The sequence below is a fragment of the Trachypithecus francoisi genome, unplaced genomic scaffold, assembly GCF_009764315.1.
Source record: "Trachypithecus francoisi isolate TF-2019V2 unplaced genomic scaffold, Tfra_2.0 Lachesis_group14, whole genome shotgun sequence".
Taxonomy (NCBI): domain Eukaryota; kingdom Metazoa; phylum Chordata; class Mammalia; order Primates; family Cercopithecidae; genus Trachypithecus; species Trachypithecus francoisi.
Window position 1 is genome coordinate 37,448,136 of NW_022681459.1, and position 16,889 is coordinate 37,465,024.

The following is a 16,889-nucleotide window of genomic DNA, read 5'->3' on the forward strand; positions in this document are numbered from 1 at the left end:
AAAGAAATTAAATTATAAATCAATAAAAGAAAGACATTTGGGAAATCCCCAAACATTTGGAAACAACATACTCCTATACAAACCAGGAGCAAAGAAGAAACCACAGGAAAAAAATGTAAAATGTCTTGAACAAAATAAAAACAAAAACAAAATAGATTCTATTTTATGGTATGCAGCTAAAGGGAAACTTTCTGTGTTTACAGTTTTAAACACAAAAAGGAAGAAAATCTAACATCAATCACCTAATCTTCCAACTCAAGAGGCTGGCAAAATAAAGACCAAATCAAACCCAAAGCAAGAAGAAAGAAATAATAACAGAGTGGAAAATAATTTTTAAAAAAATAGAAAAACAACAAAAATCAATGAAACAAAAAGTTGGTTTCCTGGAAAAATCTACGAAATTAATAAACCTTAGCTAGACTGACCAATAAAAAAAGAGAGAAGACATAAATTGCCAAATCAAGAATGTCAACAGGGATATCACCACAGACCCTCTATACAAATTAAAAGGATTATATGAAATTATGAATAACTTTATACCAACAAAATTGACAGTTTATATGAAGCAAATTACTAAAAAGACACATATTACTCAAACTAACAAGAAACAGAGAATAAAAATGAAAAAAAATTAAAAACCCTGATAATTAGTATAGAAATTGATTTAGTGATTAAAATACCTTGGAAAGCCTCATATATATTTTATTTCTTCTTTTTCGCTTCTTTAATTGAAATAGTTATTCTGATAGGTCTGTGAGTTCATGATCATTAAAAAATTATTTGGAAATGTAGCCAATACATCAGCCTGTATATTTATGATTCTAGAACAAATGCTACTGAAGGTCTCGTTTGTTACCTATCATGCCTAGACTCTTCAAATGAATTATCTATTGTCGCCAATTACTTCTGAAGTATAAAATTATGTGCTTATACCAACTAATAAACATTGAAAGTAGGAATTTCTTGGTGGTTCAACACCTAATGAAAGAAAATTTAAAGCATTTATGGGTTAAATCCATCCTTAGCAAGTGGTCTAAAGGCTGAATAAAGCTCTCCTTTTGATAACCAGATATAGGAAAGAGAAAAAGAAATCTAACGACAGAGCTAGGTCTTTCTATGCAGATGATAGAACATTTCTGTCTTTAGAAATACACCACACAAGGCTGGGTGTGGTGGCTCATGCCTCGTAATCCCAGCACTTTGGGAGACCATGGTAGGAGGATTGCATGACAGGAATTCAAAATAAGCTTGGGCAACAAAAGGAGACCCTGTCTCTACAAAAAGTAAAAAATGAGCTGGGCGTGGTGGTGTGTGCTTGTAGTCCCAGCTACATGGGAGGCTGAAGAAGGAGGATCACTTGAGCCCAGGAGACTGAGGTTGCAGTGAGCTAGCTATGTTCATGCCACTGCACTCCAGCCTGGGCAACAAAGCAAGAGACAATACAATTTCCCATATGTTGATATGTAGGAGATACATACCTATTATTAATTTATGACATTTCCTTTACTTTAGCAAGTTAGTAGTAAGAGATGAGGTCAAAGAGGTAAGCTGGGCTAGAGACTAGTAAACCAAGTACAAAGTTCAGATTATATTCTAATTGCATTAGGGAACTATTAAGAGTTAAGTAGGAAACTGGCAAAATTTGCATTAAAAAAAAAAACAAAACCACCTTAGTCCTATGTGGAGGATAAATAAGCTAGGCAACAGTAATATCAGAAATAAGTGATGAGGTTTGGACTAGAGTGGTGATGATGATAAATCCTTTTAAATTTCCTAACAGCCTCTTCAGGTAGGTACGATTATCTTCATTTTAGAGTGAACCAACAGTAGAGAGAGATTAAATAACCGGTCCAAGGGCACACAGTTTAGTAGGGGCCATATTGAGATTCAAACACAAGCAATCTGGTGGAAGAGCAATAAGATGTCGAGAAGAGGATGAAGTAGTTAGTTATGGTTGTCAAGACTTGCTAATCAATTAGATGTGCAGAAGAAAGGAAAGAAAGGAAGGAAGAGAGAGAGAGAGAGAGAGAGAAAGAATATTCCTAGGTTTTGCTTCAGCAACTGAGTTTGGTAGTATAATTATATAGAGAAAGGATGTAAAATAAGAAGAAAAGGGGTTCCAGGACCTACACATGGAGTACTGCACCATTTAAAAATTGAACAGAGAAGGAGGCAGGGGCAGAACACCCAATGCTCGGCAGGAAAATTGGTAGAGCTGGAAAAGCCAAGAGACTAAGTATTTCTAGGAGGAGGGAGGACAATGTGTACAATGCTGCTGAGAGAAGGTGTAAATGAGAACATGTGTAAATGCTAAATTAATTCCGAGAGTTTTCTAGTTGTATAATCAAGGTGACAATTTCGATAAGATTGCCATGCATCCTTCTATTTTTCACCTCATGGTTCACATACCGTAAGAGATCCATTTTGTGTGCTGGGTGAGTTGCTGCTCTGCTCCCCGTGGGCCTGCGTACTTCCGTAGAGTGTCAGGTTATGCTCACCGGTCTGGCCGGCATAGTCTTGAGTGTGTGGTACCCCATACTCTGTGGGAATTCCATTCTGCGGAGGTGGTGGAAATGGGATGGTAGTAAAAGGCTGAACCATTGCGTCAGGAGTTGTTGTTGGCTCCTGGTTACCCTAAAACAAACAACGAGAAAAAGAAAAAGTGACTCCGAATCCTTGTTACCTAACTATTTTTAAAGTGAATATATGGAATTCTCCGAATATTCTCTCACTGCATAGGTAAAATGGAATGACCCAGGATTGGGGAAAATATTATTATACATAGACACATATATGTATGTATGTGGACAGAGATAGACACACACACACCGTCACTTTTGTTAATGTGTGGTTACTAGACAGGCCCACAACCATATTAAAGTGGACTAGATGCCAAAGGGTCAAAAATCTTTCCTTTAAATTAAAAGTAGGTGGAGAGCCCACTTTGGACCACAAGCCACTACAGCCTCTGCAACAGAGAGAGATCCTGTCCCTAAAAAATACAAAAAACAAAAAAGAAAAATCAACTAGAAGAAAATATTAGCAAAAGGTAAGAGAGATGCTGGGTTATCATCACTAGTCCCAGAGTGGGTTAACCAAGTTGACAAGACAGACACACATGTACACGCAAACACACACACGTCCCAAGAGAAAAAGCGGCAAAGTGTCTGTCTGAACAGTTCATTGAAAATGGAATACAAACAACTAATAAAAATGCTCAACCTCACCAATTGTCATGAAAATTCACATTAACATCAAAGTAAGTCCAAGTTTTTAGTCATCAAATCAGCAAAAAAATTAAGCAGTTTTATTGTGATATAACTGTCATATGATAAACAGCACTTATTTATTTATAGTATACAATTTGGTAAGTTTTGAAAAATGTACTTATAGTCTCATGAAATCATCACCACAATCAAGATAGTCAACACATATATCCAAAACCCCCAAAAGTTTCCTTGTGCTCCTAATAACAAGCATATATTACTTTTGTAATAAAACCTACACAAATGTATTTTTTTAATATTAAAGAGAATGACAAAAAATATATCATCAATAAGGGGAAGCCAATATTCTGAAACACTGAATTACTGTGTTACCCTTAAGAGAATGGTAGTGACCTACCTCGAAACAAAAATTCGTAACTCTCTTCCATTTAAGTTAAACAACTTCAAAATTCAGCTGTCTCCAATGTCCAAGAATCATTTCTACTTGGTAATAAAAACTGCTTTACATAATAGTGGTGAAAGAAAAACGAGAATTGGGGATGGGGGACTGCCACAGTCTAGATAAAAAGTGAGGAACTGATTACAGTTATCAGTGGGAAGGGGCAGAGTCATAGGCTGAGTTGTGCTCCTCCCCAACCCCTATGTTGAAGTTCTAACCCTCAGTACCTCAAAATGTCACTGTTTTTAAAGATAGGGTCTTAAAAAAGGTAATTAAGTTAAAGTGATGTCATGAGGGTGGGCCTTAATCCAACTGGAGTGGTATCCTTATAAGAAAAGGGAATGTGGATACAGACACATACAGCGGGAGGTCCACGTGGAGACACAGAGAGACCATGACCATCTACAGGCTAACTAATGAAAAAGACATCAGAAGAAACCAACCTAGCTGACACCCTAATCTTGCACTTCTAGCCTCCAGAATGGTGAGAAAATACATTTCTATATTGTTATGTAATATTTTGTTATGGCAGCCCTTTCAAACTAGTAAAGGCAGGAATGAAGATTCTGTAACAGAAATTAAAAATAAAAATTAAAAAAATTGCTTTACATAAAAATTTTCCTGCTATTGGACATAACGGTTCATGCCCTGTAATCCCAGCACTTTGGGAGGCTAAGATGGAAGGACTGCCTGTGGCTAGGAGTTCAAGATCAGCCTGGCCAACACAGAGAGACACCATTTCTAAACTTTAAAAAATTAGCTGGGCATGGTGGTACATGCCTGTAGTTCCAGTTCTTGTGAGGCTGAGAAAGGAGGATTGCTTGAGCCCAGGAGCTGGAGGCTGCAGTGAGCCATGATTGCACCATTCTAGCTTGGGCAACAGAAAGATCCTGTCTCTTAAGGAAAAAAAAAAAAAAAAAAAAAAAAGGCTGGGTGTGGTGGCTCACGTCTGTAATCCCAGCACCTTGTGAGGCTGAGGCAGGCGGATCACTTGAGGTCAGGAGTTCAATATCAGCCTGGCCAACACGGTGAAACTCCATCTCTATTAAAAATATAAAAATTAGCCAAGCATGGTGCCAAATGCCTTTAATCCCAGATACCTGAGAGGCTGAGGCAGGAGAATCGCTTGAACTCAGGAAGAAGAGTGAACTGACATCGCTACCACTGCACTTTAGCCCAGGCGACAGAGTGAGTGAGACACCATCTCAAAAAACAGAAATAAAAAATCCCTCTCTTTAGTTCTCAGAAAATATGCTATGAAAACTTTACATTTTTTTGGAAAAAGTCTATCTTTGTCACCCATCACTATATAACTTCTTTTCATTATTTCTAGGTTAGGATAGTTTTTATGATGTCTTTATAGCTATTCTGGGCATCTGAAGAGAGATAGAAAATAGTTATCTCCCTTCTTCAAATTATTCAATGCTCTATCTCTCTGTATCTATCTAGCCGTATGAAACATACTGCTTCAGAAGCCCTTGCTGGATCTAATGGCCTGAAGACAGATATGAAAAAGAACTGAATTGGAATTCAGGTGGATTGGTGAACAAAACACAGTAAGAGCACCAAAGGTCTTATGCCCACTCAGGCATAAATATAATCTTACAGGAATCCACAAAAAAAGTTCTACTAAATAACTGGTAAAGGCTAAAAGACACAGTTTTCAAGTTAGGATTAACAAGTCCAAGAGGACTTTCTCTTGCTCTGACACTGTTCCTCTCAGCCTCCTCGTTTTACTCCAGCCTCCATTCTCCACCTCAGTCTGCTGGGAATGAGACTCTGGCACACAAGTACACAGTATGAATTCTCCCACAGGGGTATTCTCAACAGGGCTGACTCAGTCAACTGAATAAACACATCAATTAGCAGTGGGAGACGGGGAGAAAGGTAAAAACATTTCCTGAGATCCACTTGTAGCCTAGGCACTAGGCGTTTTACAGAAATGCAAGCCAGGCAGAGGTACTGTTTTCCTAGAGGGGTAATATAACCTCCGTTAAGGGGTCAAGAAGAAATTCTTAGTGGACTATTTTGTTACTTACAGAAATTTCTTTTAAAATTTTTGTTAAAAATGTAACAACAATTGTTCATATACTAAGTGAATGAAATTGGGATAGGAGTGATTCAACATCTTCTCTCATATATCCTGCAATGTCTGAATATTTCCCCAAGTATACATTATTAAAAATGTTAAATGGTTTCAGATTTCTATTAAATTTCCAGGCTTCTAAATTTCCAGATTTCTATTAAAATTCCAAAGTTCTGTGCTCAGAAGTACAACAGCCTTCAGCAAACTATGAGATAACAGTTCACGTGAGTATTTCTAGGTATGAATTTACATCTATACTTACATAAAAAATGTTTTGTTTCTATTACCAGAGTCTAAGCTGCTTAAGTATATCTCATCTGAGAATAGAAATTATTAGCTTTCTCTTTAGTCCACAAGGTTAGATAGAATAGCTCTTTTCCCTAACCTAGCAATCTATAAACTTTCTTCCGTTTCCAGTTAAAAGTAATTCCTTCCTTTCCTATATTCTTATAACATTTAGCTTGCATCCCCTGCAAGACACTTAAATCTAAAGTCTCATATTTAGCAAATCTAAATATGTATTTTAACTCCCCTATTGGATTAAAAGGCTCATTATGATGGGTGGAGACAGTCCTGTACAATGTAGAATCCCACATGGTACATAATAAATATGAAGTGTTAAACATTTATGAAATAGAGGAAGATTGAGATAGAAAGTCACGTGCACCCACATTACAGCAAGCTGCTTTGTTGGGCTAGAGAGCATAACAAGGAACAATACAGAATGAAACAAGTGTTGATATCTTGGGTTGATATCAAACTGGAGTGTAGGGATGGAAAGGTAGAACTGGTGAAGCATTAGGAAAGAAAAGAACATTTACATGCTTGTGCTTTATGCACTTAATTTCCTTCTGTTTTACAAACACAGGCTTTAAGAGTTGTTGACCTGCTGTGAGTGAAAATCAAATGTAACTATTAATTTCTGAGTTGAGAATGGTGTCTTTCTCTTTTAAACCACAGATAGTAACAGAGGCGATACACATTATATACAGTCTTTTGGTGCACAATGTGAAACATGCTAAATGTTTTCATTCTAAATTCAAATATGCAGTTGTCCCTTCGTATCAGCAGGTAATTGGTTCCAGGAACCTCCCAGCCCCCACCCACCACAGATGACAAAATCCTTGGATACTCAAGTCCTTTATATAAAATGGCATAGTATTTGCGTGTAACGTACTTACACACATCCTCTTGTATACTTTAAATCATCTCTCGATTACTTATAATACCTGCTACAATGTAAATGTTATGTAAATAGTTGTTATGCTGTAGTGTTTAGAAAATAATGACAAGGCCCTGCATGCTGGCTCATGCCTGTAATCCCAGCTCTTTTGGAGGCTGAGAAGAGAGGATCACTTGAGCCCAGGAGTGTGAGACCAGCCTAGGCAACACAGTGGGATCCCATCTCTACAAAAATTTTTTTTAAATTAGCTGGGCATGGTAGCATGAGCCTATAGTCCCAGTTGCTCAGGAGGCTGAGACAAGAGGATCACTTGAGCTTGGGAGACAGAGGCTGTGATGAGCTATGATCAAGGCACTGCATTCCAGCCTGGGCAACAGAGTGGGACCCTGTCTCAAAAAAGAAAAGAAAAGGAAAAAAGCGTCAAGAAAAAAAAGTCTGGCCAGGCACAGTGGCTCACAGCTATAATCCCAATGCTTTGGGAGGCCAAGGCAGGAGGATCCCTTGAGCTCAGGAGTTTGAGACCAACCTAGGCAATGGGAGACCCTGTCTCCTAAAAAGAAAAAACGTCTGTACGTCTTTAGTACAGACACAGTCATCCAATTTCCCACCCTAATTTTTCAATCCCAGCTAGCTGAATCCACAGATGCAGAACCCGTGACTATGGAAAAACAACTACAGTATCACAGTCACCAAACAGGAACCCATTCAACGGTCTATTGCCTTACCCACAGCAATCTCACAGGTTCAATCATCACCTACCGACAGGTGACTTCCACTGTTTTTTCTAGGTCCAACCATGTGCTTTCTCCCTAGTTTACATGGGATGTAATAAAACAGAAGACAGCATGAACCTGAAAGGCAGACTTGAGTTTAAATCCCAATTACACCTCTTACCAGATGGGTTGTTTACTTCAGAAGTGGTTGTGAAAGTTAATTGAGAGAGCAGGTGAAACTGTTTTATAACTGATTCTTTAGCATATTTTCTGTTCCTACTGAATTATTCTGAATATTATTTAAAAGCTATGCACAGTATTGTAAGAGAACACAGAAATGACCCAAAATACAACTGTCTTCATATTTCTAGGATAAAGTCTGTGCAATCTTAGAAAGACAAGGGTGTACTTTTGTTTATATCTTCTCATTTATTCCTCAACTTCACTCTAATTTTCTCAGTTTGGTCATCTTGAGTCCCACTTATATACATAACCTACATAATATACAAATCCTAAAAGCTTCTCAATTCCCATACCACATATATGGTCAGAATGGACCATGCACACAAACAAATCAATATTAATTTTATTCATACCATCATAAAAAGAATCACTTCATTATTCAGGTAGAGCATATTCTCACCAGTTTATTACTACTGACAATGTCACTAGTAATTTTTCTAGTGCTGTTTATAAATGGAAATTAATTTTCCAGGATTATAATGCAAATAAAATGTTTTAAAGTATTTTTATAAATGATATCATTTTGATCCCTTGGGATTTGCTTAGGTGGGCTCAGATTTTAAGCTCTATTTGCCTTTGTTTGTTTGTTTGTTTGTTTTAAAAGAGTACCTAGGCAAAGGCCTATCATTCTTCTCAGATCTGGTACTAAAAGCAGTGGTTTCTGCCCAGGTGCCTGTGACAAGAGGAAAATAACAGCTATATAACCGTTATCTCAGAAAGATAAGAAGACAACACTGGATTTAAAATCATCTAGGATCAACTTTTTTAAAAAAAAGTAACTCTGTAGAAGAACAGACCAAGAAAATCCAGACAAATAAAATGGATAAACAAACACATACAAAGACAAAACAATGCTCATTTGCTAGACTTAAAGCAAAATTACTCTAGATTCTTAACGTGTACAAATACTTAAACAGTCCTACCCCCAAATCGCCTTCCTTCAGTATCTAAAATATTCTGGTTCTTTTTTTTTTTTTAAGTCTAAAGACAACCAAGCTACTGAACTATTCTTAACTTTTTCTTCAAACCACCATAACCTAGAGGAAGAGCTATAAGGTAGGATTGTTTTGCTTTTTCTCATCTCAAGGAAGTTTCACAATTCTGAGTACTCAGAGCAGAAAAAAGTGTCAGTGTCTAATAATCCTGAATACATTTCTGGTAAGTTAGGTAAAAGTAATACATTTTCTCTTTTACAATACATCTAAACTACACTCAGAGCCATAAGATGTTAGGCAACTTGTAGGTAAATTTGATGTTGACAGGAAAAATCTACACAATGAAATCTCCATGTACTCTCCAAATATTTACATTCAGGTTGAATTCCAAGAATTTGCCGTTCACTTGTTTGGAACTTACTGAATTGCCAAGATCCCAAGGAAGCTCATGGAAACAAATTCCATTATTATATAATAAGGATTACTGTAATAAAAAACCAATCGCCATTGAAGTATTAAGTTTAAGAAAAAATGTTGTCTAATTTCGGGTAAGGAGTTCAGACACATCCATTCCTGCTGCAGTCTCAACAGTAAGATGCAGTAAGAAACTACTTCCATAATACTCAGCTCCTCACACCTATCAACTCATCTTTTACCTTGTTCCTTGAAAAAAAAGATGCCCCTATTTTATTGCATATAACACCCACTCAAGGAACATATTTAGAAATGCACATGTCAAGATTCTTTCCCCATAGATTAGGATTCAGTGGGTTGGAGCAGGGACCCTAGTACTTACTGGTGTAGGTGGTTTGGGTCCCACATTCTGAAAAACACTGATTTAGAGGCTTTAGCTGGCAAAATGGGAGAGAATTATGGCTGCAGCCTCCAGGACATGTCCTGAAGCATCTACACCTTTAGAAGAACAGAGTCAGTTAAGAGATTAAAGAGGGCATAGAGGCCAGGTGCAGTGGCTCCCAAGGTATCCCAGCACCTTGGGAGGCCGAGGCATGCGGATCACATGAGGTCAGGAGTTCAAGACCAGCCTGGCCAATATGGTGAAACCCCCTCTCTACTAAAAATACAAAGAAAGCCAGGTGTGACAGCACATGCCTGTAATCCTAGCTACTTGAGAGGCTGAAGCATGAAGATCACTTGAACATCGGAGGCAGAGGTTGCACTGAGCCAGGATCGCGCCACTGCACTCCAGCCTAGACAACAGAGTAAGACTTTGTCTCAAAAAAAAAAAAAAAGAAAGAAAGAAAAAAAGAGGCGGGGGGCATAAATGATGAGAGGAAGGTAACGGTGGCTATAAATGTAAGTTTCCTAAAAGTAGAGGGTTATCTTCTTATATGGAACCTACAGCTAAGAGAATAAACACTGGTTGTTTTCTATAGTGCAAATCTACTGAAATATAGGCCTCACAATGGATCCTTCTTTTAGCGTGGGTATAACTAAAGAATCAGGACCAAAAGATGAGTGTGCTACAGCCATGTAAAGGGGAGATGGAATTCAGGAACATGACCATTACAATCTTGAGCTCTTATAAACAGACAATTAATAAAATAAATTTTTTTAAAAACCAGGCAATACAATATACATCCTTGCTTAGAATAAAAATAAATGACAGAAGCTGGTATATGTAAATTTAAGGGCAGTTATAGGCTTGGCCAACAAAAATATTGTAAACTTGCCTCCAAATCACTTGTCTTACACACACACACACACACACACACACACACACACACACATACCCACATACACCCACCTCTTTTGAATTACTCAGAGGGAAAAGCCAGTTTGGTCTTTCCCTTGAGGCTGAGTTTTACAATCTCACAGCAATGAATATTTAAACAGGAAAATAAATATTTCAGAACAAAGTCATTCAAACCTTTAGTCTATTAGGTGAAAAGCAACAAACCCTGTAATAGTCTTAATATCTCCAACCTCTTAAAAGCTCTTTCCTCTATTTCTCCTTAAAGAAGTATTTAGAACCTCAAACATTCATGAATCATGTCTTCCACTGGCAACACCAGACAGCAAGAACTACTCTGGTTCAGTTACCTGCTTCCTTAGAAATGGAAGGCCCTTACACACAATTAATAGTTAAATCTCTATTCTATTCAATGTAATTAGTGATTTACACAATCCATGGAAAATTATTCTTTTTCTCAACCACACTTTTCACTACAATCTAAATTAATTTATTATTTATTTTGTCATCATGGACAATTAAGTTTGCATCTTCCATATGCTAAACTGGAATAGCCTTAAAAATAGTCACAGCCAGGTGGGGTTGCTCACACCTGTAATCCCAGCACTTTGGAAGGCCGAGGTGGGAAGACTGCTTGAGGCCAGGAGTTCAAGACCAGCCTGGGCAATATAGTGAGACCGACCCTATCTCTACAAAAAAATTCTTTTAAAATAGCCAGGTGTGGTGGCATGTGCCTGTAGTACTAGCTACTCAGGAGGCTGAGGCGAGAGGACCACTTGGGCCCAGGAGTTTGAGGCTGCAGTGAGCCTAGATCATACCACTGTACTCCATCCTGAGTGACAGAGAGGCACCTTGTCTTTAAGGAAAAAACAAAACAAATAAATAGTTGTAACTCAGGTTCCAAATAAAACACTGGCAAGGTACTAGAGTGTTTTCTGAATTACAAAATATTTAATTATGCTTTATAAATGTTGTTAGGCATTCTGTTATAGTCTACGTCTTTAAAATAGAAAATTCACATGATAAACATACAGTAACAGAGAAAAATTTTCCCTATCCCTTTCCCAGAACAAAACACATTTCGTCTACAACCATGGTTACATGGTGGCTTATATATTCTCTAATCATTTAACAAGTAAAGTTCCTAAGTCAACCAGGGACTGAATCATAAACTTCATCATAGCTTCCTCACCAAATGAAGTGATGATGAGCACATAGCAGGTGCCCTTCAGAAAATGCCTGGTAACTGAATTAACCAGGTAATTGAATACCTGCTTCTGCAGTATAAGTCTAAAAAAAGATAGGAACCATTCTCTCAATAGCTTTATCAACTCTGCCAGGGACCTCACCACAATATAAATAATCATTCTATGAAAATATATATAAGGCTATATGTGAGAGTCCACATTATGTACTATGGGGAATTAAAAGAAACATGAGCCGCTGTTCTCACCTAGGCTATCTACATAATCTTTTTTTGTTTTTAAAGAGTTCAGCTTTATTTTAACTTAACCTCAACCTAATGAACTCTCCAAGCAGCTGCCAGAATGATCTTTCTAAAATAAAATCTAAATCTGATAGTTAATTTATCTTCTTAGAATCCTAGACTCCCAATGTTTACAGTCTCAAGTCCAAATACCTTTGCATGGAAGTCATGCCCGTTGCACATTTCATCTATTCAGCTTCAACTCTTACCATCAAATATTTATTGAGTATCTATCGTGTGTTAGATATTCTGTCCTAGCTGCTGAGGAAACAACGGTGATTAAAAAGCCAAAGTCCCTGCCCTTATGGAGTTGACATTCTAGTAGGAAGAGACAAATAATAAATTGGCAAGCAAAACAATAAACAGCTGGTGTGCTACAGAGAAAAAATAGGAGGAGGGTGTCAGGGTATTGGGCTGGAGAGACAGAGAATTTCCTTTTTCTAAGGGTGGTAAGGAAAGGTAACACTGATCATACTTTTTTAGAAATTAAGGCAACAAGTCATATGTGCATCTGGATGGAAGAAGACTCCAGACAAAGGGAACACAAATGCAAAGTCCCATAGGCAAAAACACAAGCAGCTCATTCTAAGAACTAGGAACATGGAGGTCTTGGAAACCTATGTGATGCCACTGGTGTAAGCATGAACAGTGTGGCAGGAGATGAAGTGAGAAAGGTAGCAGTGGGGAAAGACGATATGGACAGAATTCCTGTAAAGCTTACAGCCACTGCAGGGATGTTAGCTTTTACACTCCACTGAGAGTTCTGAGCAGAGAAGCGGTGTGGTCAGAATTAGGTTTTAAATGTACCACTCGGCAAAGGCAAAGGCAGGGAGCCCTGTTGGGAGGCGACCCTGATAATTCACTTGAGATGAGGAGGGTTTGGCACAGGTGGTAATCTAATGTGTGTCGAATGCTGAAAAACAGCATGTACTATTTCACCTTCCAGTTTATTTGCACATAGTATTATTTCTGCTTAGAAAGCTTTTCTCCTTTCTACTAATCGAGCTAATATGTACACAATCTTTAATATGTATTTGGGCATTTACTCCTCTCTAGAGGTTTCTGATTCACTCAAATGGGGGGAAAAATCATTCCTTCCTCCTACCCTCCCCAACCTAATACTTCACTCTATTGTGGTAGTTATATTCAATTGCAATTATCTGCTTACATATGTATTGTCTCTACAGAACATGAACTCGTTGAGGACAGGTAATTGTCCAGATCTAATTCATCCCAGTGGCTGCCTTAAAAGCCCTCAATAAGTATTTGTTAAAGAAATAAAAGATGTTTCAACCTAGTAGAGTATATAAGCAAACACAAAGTTTTGTTATAACAAAAATGATATGGTAACAGAAAGCGACCAACACTCAGCATCGGGAAACAAAGGTGATATGGGGTAGGGAAGACAAAGAGATTCATTAGGACGCCACAAACTGAAGCGACTTAGACTAAAGCTATGAACTACACACAATAGGCACAGTGAGTGAGACAGAGATTGGGGGGCCCAAGTGAAGACAATCCAAAGGCAGAACTGGCAGAACCTGGCAACGGGTATGAGTGAGGAGAAGACTACTAGATTTCAACCTCAAGGTACTGTATGCTAATGAGGAGTGAGCAAGAAAGAGTGGGAAAGGAGAAAGGATCAATTCTAGTAGTCCAAGATGTTCCTGATATAAACTAATTAGATTCTACTTTTTCATATTTGAAGTTCATTCTGTTTTCTAAATGCATTCTAAAACATCTTTGATAGTTATTTCCAGGGTGTTTTTGGTAACTCATTTTTCCTTTTTAAATTTGATTTTTTAATCTTTATCAAATTAATACAAGCACATGATAGCAAATCAAATAGGTAAGAAGAGCTTATGACGAAAAGCAGCAGTAACCTGGCCGGGCGTGTTGGCTCACGCCTGTAATCCCAGCACTTTGGGAGGCCAAGGAGGCCTGCCTGAGGTCAGGAGTTCGAGACCAGCCTGGCCAACATGGCGAAACCCCGTCTCTACTAAAACTATTAGCGAGGTGTAGTGGAGGGCGCCTGTAATCCCAGCTACGTGGGAGGCTGAGGCAGGAGAATTGCTTGAACCTGGGAAGTGAAGGTTGCAGTGAGCCGAGATCGCGCCACTGCATTCCAGCCTGGGCGACAGAGTGAGATTCCGCCTCAAAAAAAAAAAAAAAAAAAGCAGTAGTTTCCTATCCTTCCCTCTGTCAGTCCTTTGAGGACTGACCCTCTTTTAACAGTTCCTTAAAAGGCGGAGGTTCCCAGGCCAGGGGCTGCCATTAGGAATTACTGACTCCTCTGACCACTCCCAGGCTTTGGCAACACATGCTCAGTACAGACCTGATCTGCCCACAGAACAGCAGGACCTGGCCTCCTCTCCTGAGGCCACTGAAGGAAGGGGTCAAGTGAGTTAACTGTTTGTATGGCAAACTTTGACCAAGAGGGGGAGGGGCAGGAAATGGGCGGAAACCATAAACACCTCTTCACACCTTCTTTGGATGGAAAGGACAGAAGCAATAGCTCTACACAACCTTCCTGAAGACTTCCAGTAAAACTAAGCAATCAGCAAGGCCTGCTACAAAGACAGGGCCAGCCTTTCTGCCTTGTCTCACTCTTCTTTCCCTCCTGCTTTCCTGAGATGGCACTCCCCAATAAAGTGTTAGTGGGTAAGGTTTTTGTTTCAGGCTCAGTTTTCTAGAGAACACTAGCTAAGAACACAGTCTATGACTTGTGTCTTGTATTTTCCATTTTGGTGACTTAAACCTCTACTTTTTGGGAACATCTCCAACTCTATTTGGCTATCCTTCTACTGTGTGCTTTCCATTGACAATAATGTTCTAAATCTCCTTTTGTATTCTCTAATTGTTTCCTTTTCATTATATCTAGCATTTTTTTATGAATGAGTATTTTTTTTTTTTTTTTTTTTTTTTGAGACGGAGTCTCGCTCTGCCGCCCAGGCTGGAGTGCTGTGGCCAGATCTCAGCTCACTGCAAGCTCCGCCTCCCGGGTTCACGCCATTCTCCTGCCTCAGCCTCCCGAGTAGCTGGGACTACAGGCGCCCGCCACCTCGCCCGGCTAATTTTTTTTGTATATTTTAGTAGAGACGGGGTTTCACCGTGTTAGCCAGGATGGTCTCGATCTCCTGACCTCGTGATCCACCCGTCTCGGCCTCCCAAAGTGCTGGGATTACAGGCTTGAGCCACCGCGCCCGGCCATATGAATGAGTATTTATGAGTATTTTAGTTAGAAGATTCCTTTAAAGTTCTCTTCTGTTTCCTGCATTATCTGTTGCCCCTAGGTTCAGGTTTTCTTTTTGTTTCTTTTGGTCTCTTTCATGCTAAAAGTTTCTCTCAGACTTCTAATGATCCTCACGCACTGGTAACCCAGGTAAAAGGACTTGTTAGCTAGTATGAGTTTCCTCTGTGAATTTGCTTTCTGATTAGATCTCTTTTGAATGAAAATTCTAATGGGAACTCAGTATAAGACAGAGAAGAGCATGTCACTGGCAGGCTTTGTTTTAGTGTAAGCCACTAGCAAAGTGCAGAATGCCATCCCCCTAAATATGAGACAAAGGAAGGGGTGCCAATATCTAACACACACACAAAATTAAATTTCCCCAAATATTCTGATCGACTTCTTTGGAGACAAACACTGTTTCATGTTTTGTTTTTCCTTTGGGTTTTCCTTCTTTTTTTTTTTTTGAGAGAGAGAGTCTTGCTCTGTCATCCAGGCTGGAGTGTGCAGTGGCACAATCCCGGCTCACTGCAACTTCCACCTCCCGGGTTCAAGTAATTCCCCTGCCTCAGCCTCCCAAGTAGCTGGGATTACAGGCACCCACCACCATACCCAGTTAATTTTTGTATTTTTAGTAGAGACGGGGTTTCACCATGTTGGCCAGGCTGGTCTCGATCTGACCTCAGGTGATCCACCCGCCTCAGACTCCCAAAGTGCCAGGATTACAGGCATTAGCCACCGCGCCCGGCCTTGTTTTTCCTTTGTTAATGCTAGAGAAAGGGGGTGGCATAGTATTTGCTGAGTACTGCCACTGGGAAGGGGTTGGAAAGGCTCTGTCAGTGCCAGGTAACTGAGCTATCCCCTAAATAAACACTGAATTCCTGCTTTCTGTCTCTTTTTCATTTTTGCTCAGAGAGCTCCCATGGGTTCCCCCTAGGCAGACTGGCTTCCACACCACTAGCAAGCAGCCTCCTTGTATTCACTGACAGGCATCTGTTTATTCTCCATTTCATCCCTCAATTGGTCCTTATTAGTTTTAGCTTTTCCAGAAATTTAATAACTCTCTTGTTTATTAGTGTTATATTTCACCTTTTTTTATTTGCTATTGCTGACTTATTTTTTGTACTTCTGTACTGTTATTTCAGTGGAGTCTTATAAGAGATGTGAGGCAAATGAAAGCATCTATCTATCTTGACCCAGAAGTCACGATTTTCTGCAAAACAAGATTTCAACCATAAATGAGTTCTGTTAATTCCAGTTTCCTGTACAGATTTGAGAAAGGTGAAATAACTATTAAACATTTATGTTTCGTTAAAAAAAAAACCTTTAACAACTCGAAGATTTATTAAAAGAAAATTAGAGAAGATTAAAAGGAAAATAAAGTGTTTACTGCCATTTTTGAAACCGTCTGGGTACTTATGCTTTAATAAATTAGACACATTTAAATTACAGGAAGCAAAGCAACTCAGAGAAGGATCAAAACTAAGTATGTGGCCAGACGCAGTGGCTCACGCCTGTAATCCCAGCACTTTGGGAGGCCAAGGCGGGTGGATCATGAGGTCAGGAGATCAAGACCAGCCTGGCCAACATAGTGAAACCCCATCGCTACTAAAGATACAAAAAATTAGCCAGGTGTG

At 39.0% G+C, this 16,889-nt stretch overlaps 1 protein-coding gene across 31 annotated transcripts in view; it reads right to left on the minus strand.

Moving 5' to 3' along the window:
- RBFOX2 (RNA binding fox-1 homolog 2) overlaps positions 1-16,889 on the minus strand; it is a 303,630-nt gene that overhangs the window by 74,497 nt on the left and 212,244 nt on the right. For all 31 annotated transcript variants that reach the window (XR_004442258.1, XM_033232813.1, XM_033232806.1 and 28 more), the window contains one exon: positions 2,410-2,634. Coding sequence is in view for 30 of the 31 variants with exons in the window: in XM_033232813.1 (XP_033088704.1) it covers positions 2,410-2,634 (225 nt within the window). In the remaining variant the exon portion in view is untranslated. The remainder of the gene's footprint in view (positions 1-2,409; positions 2,635-16,889) is intronic.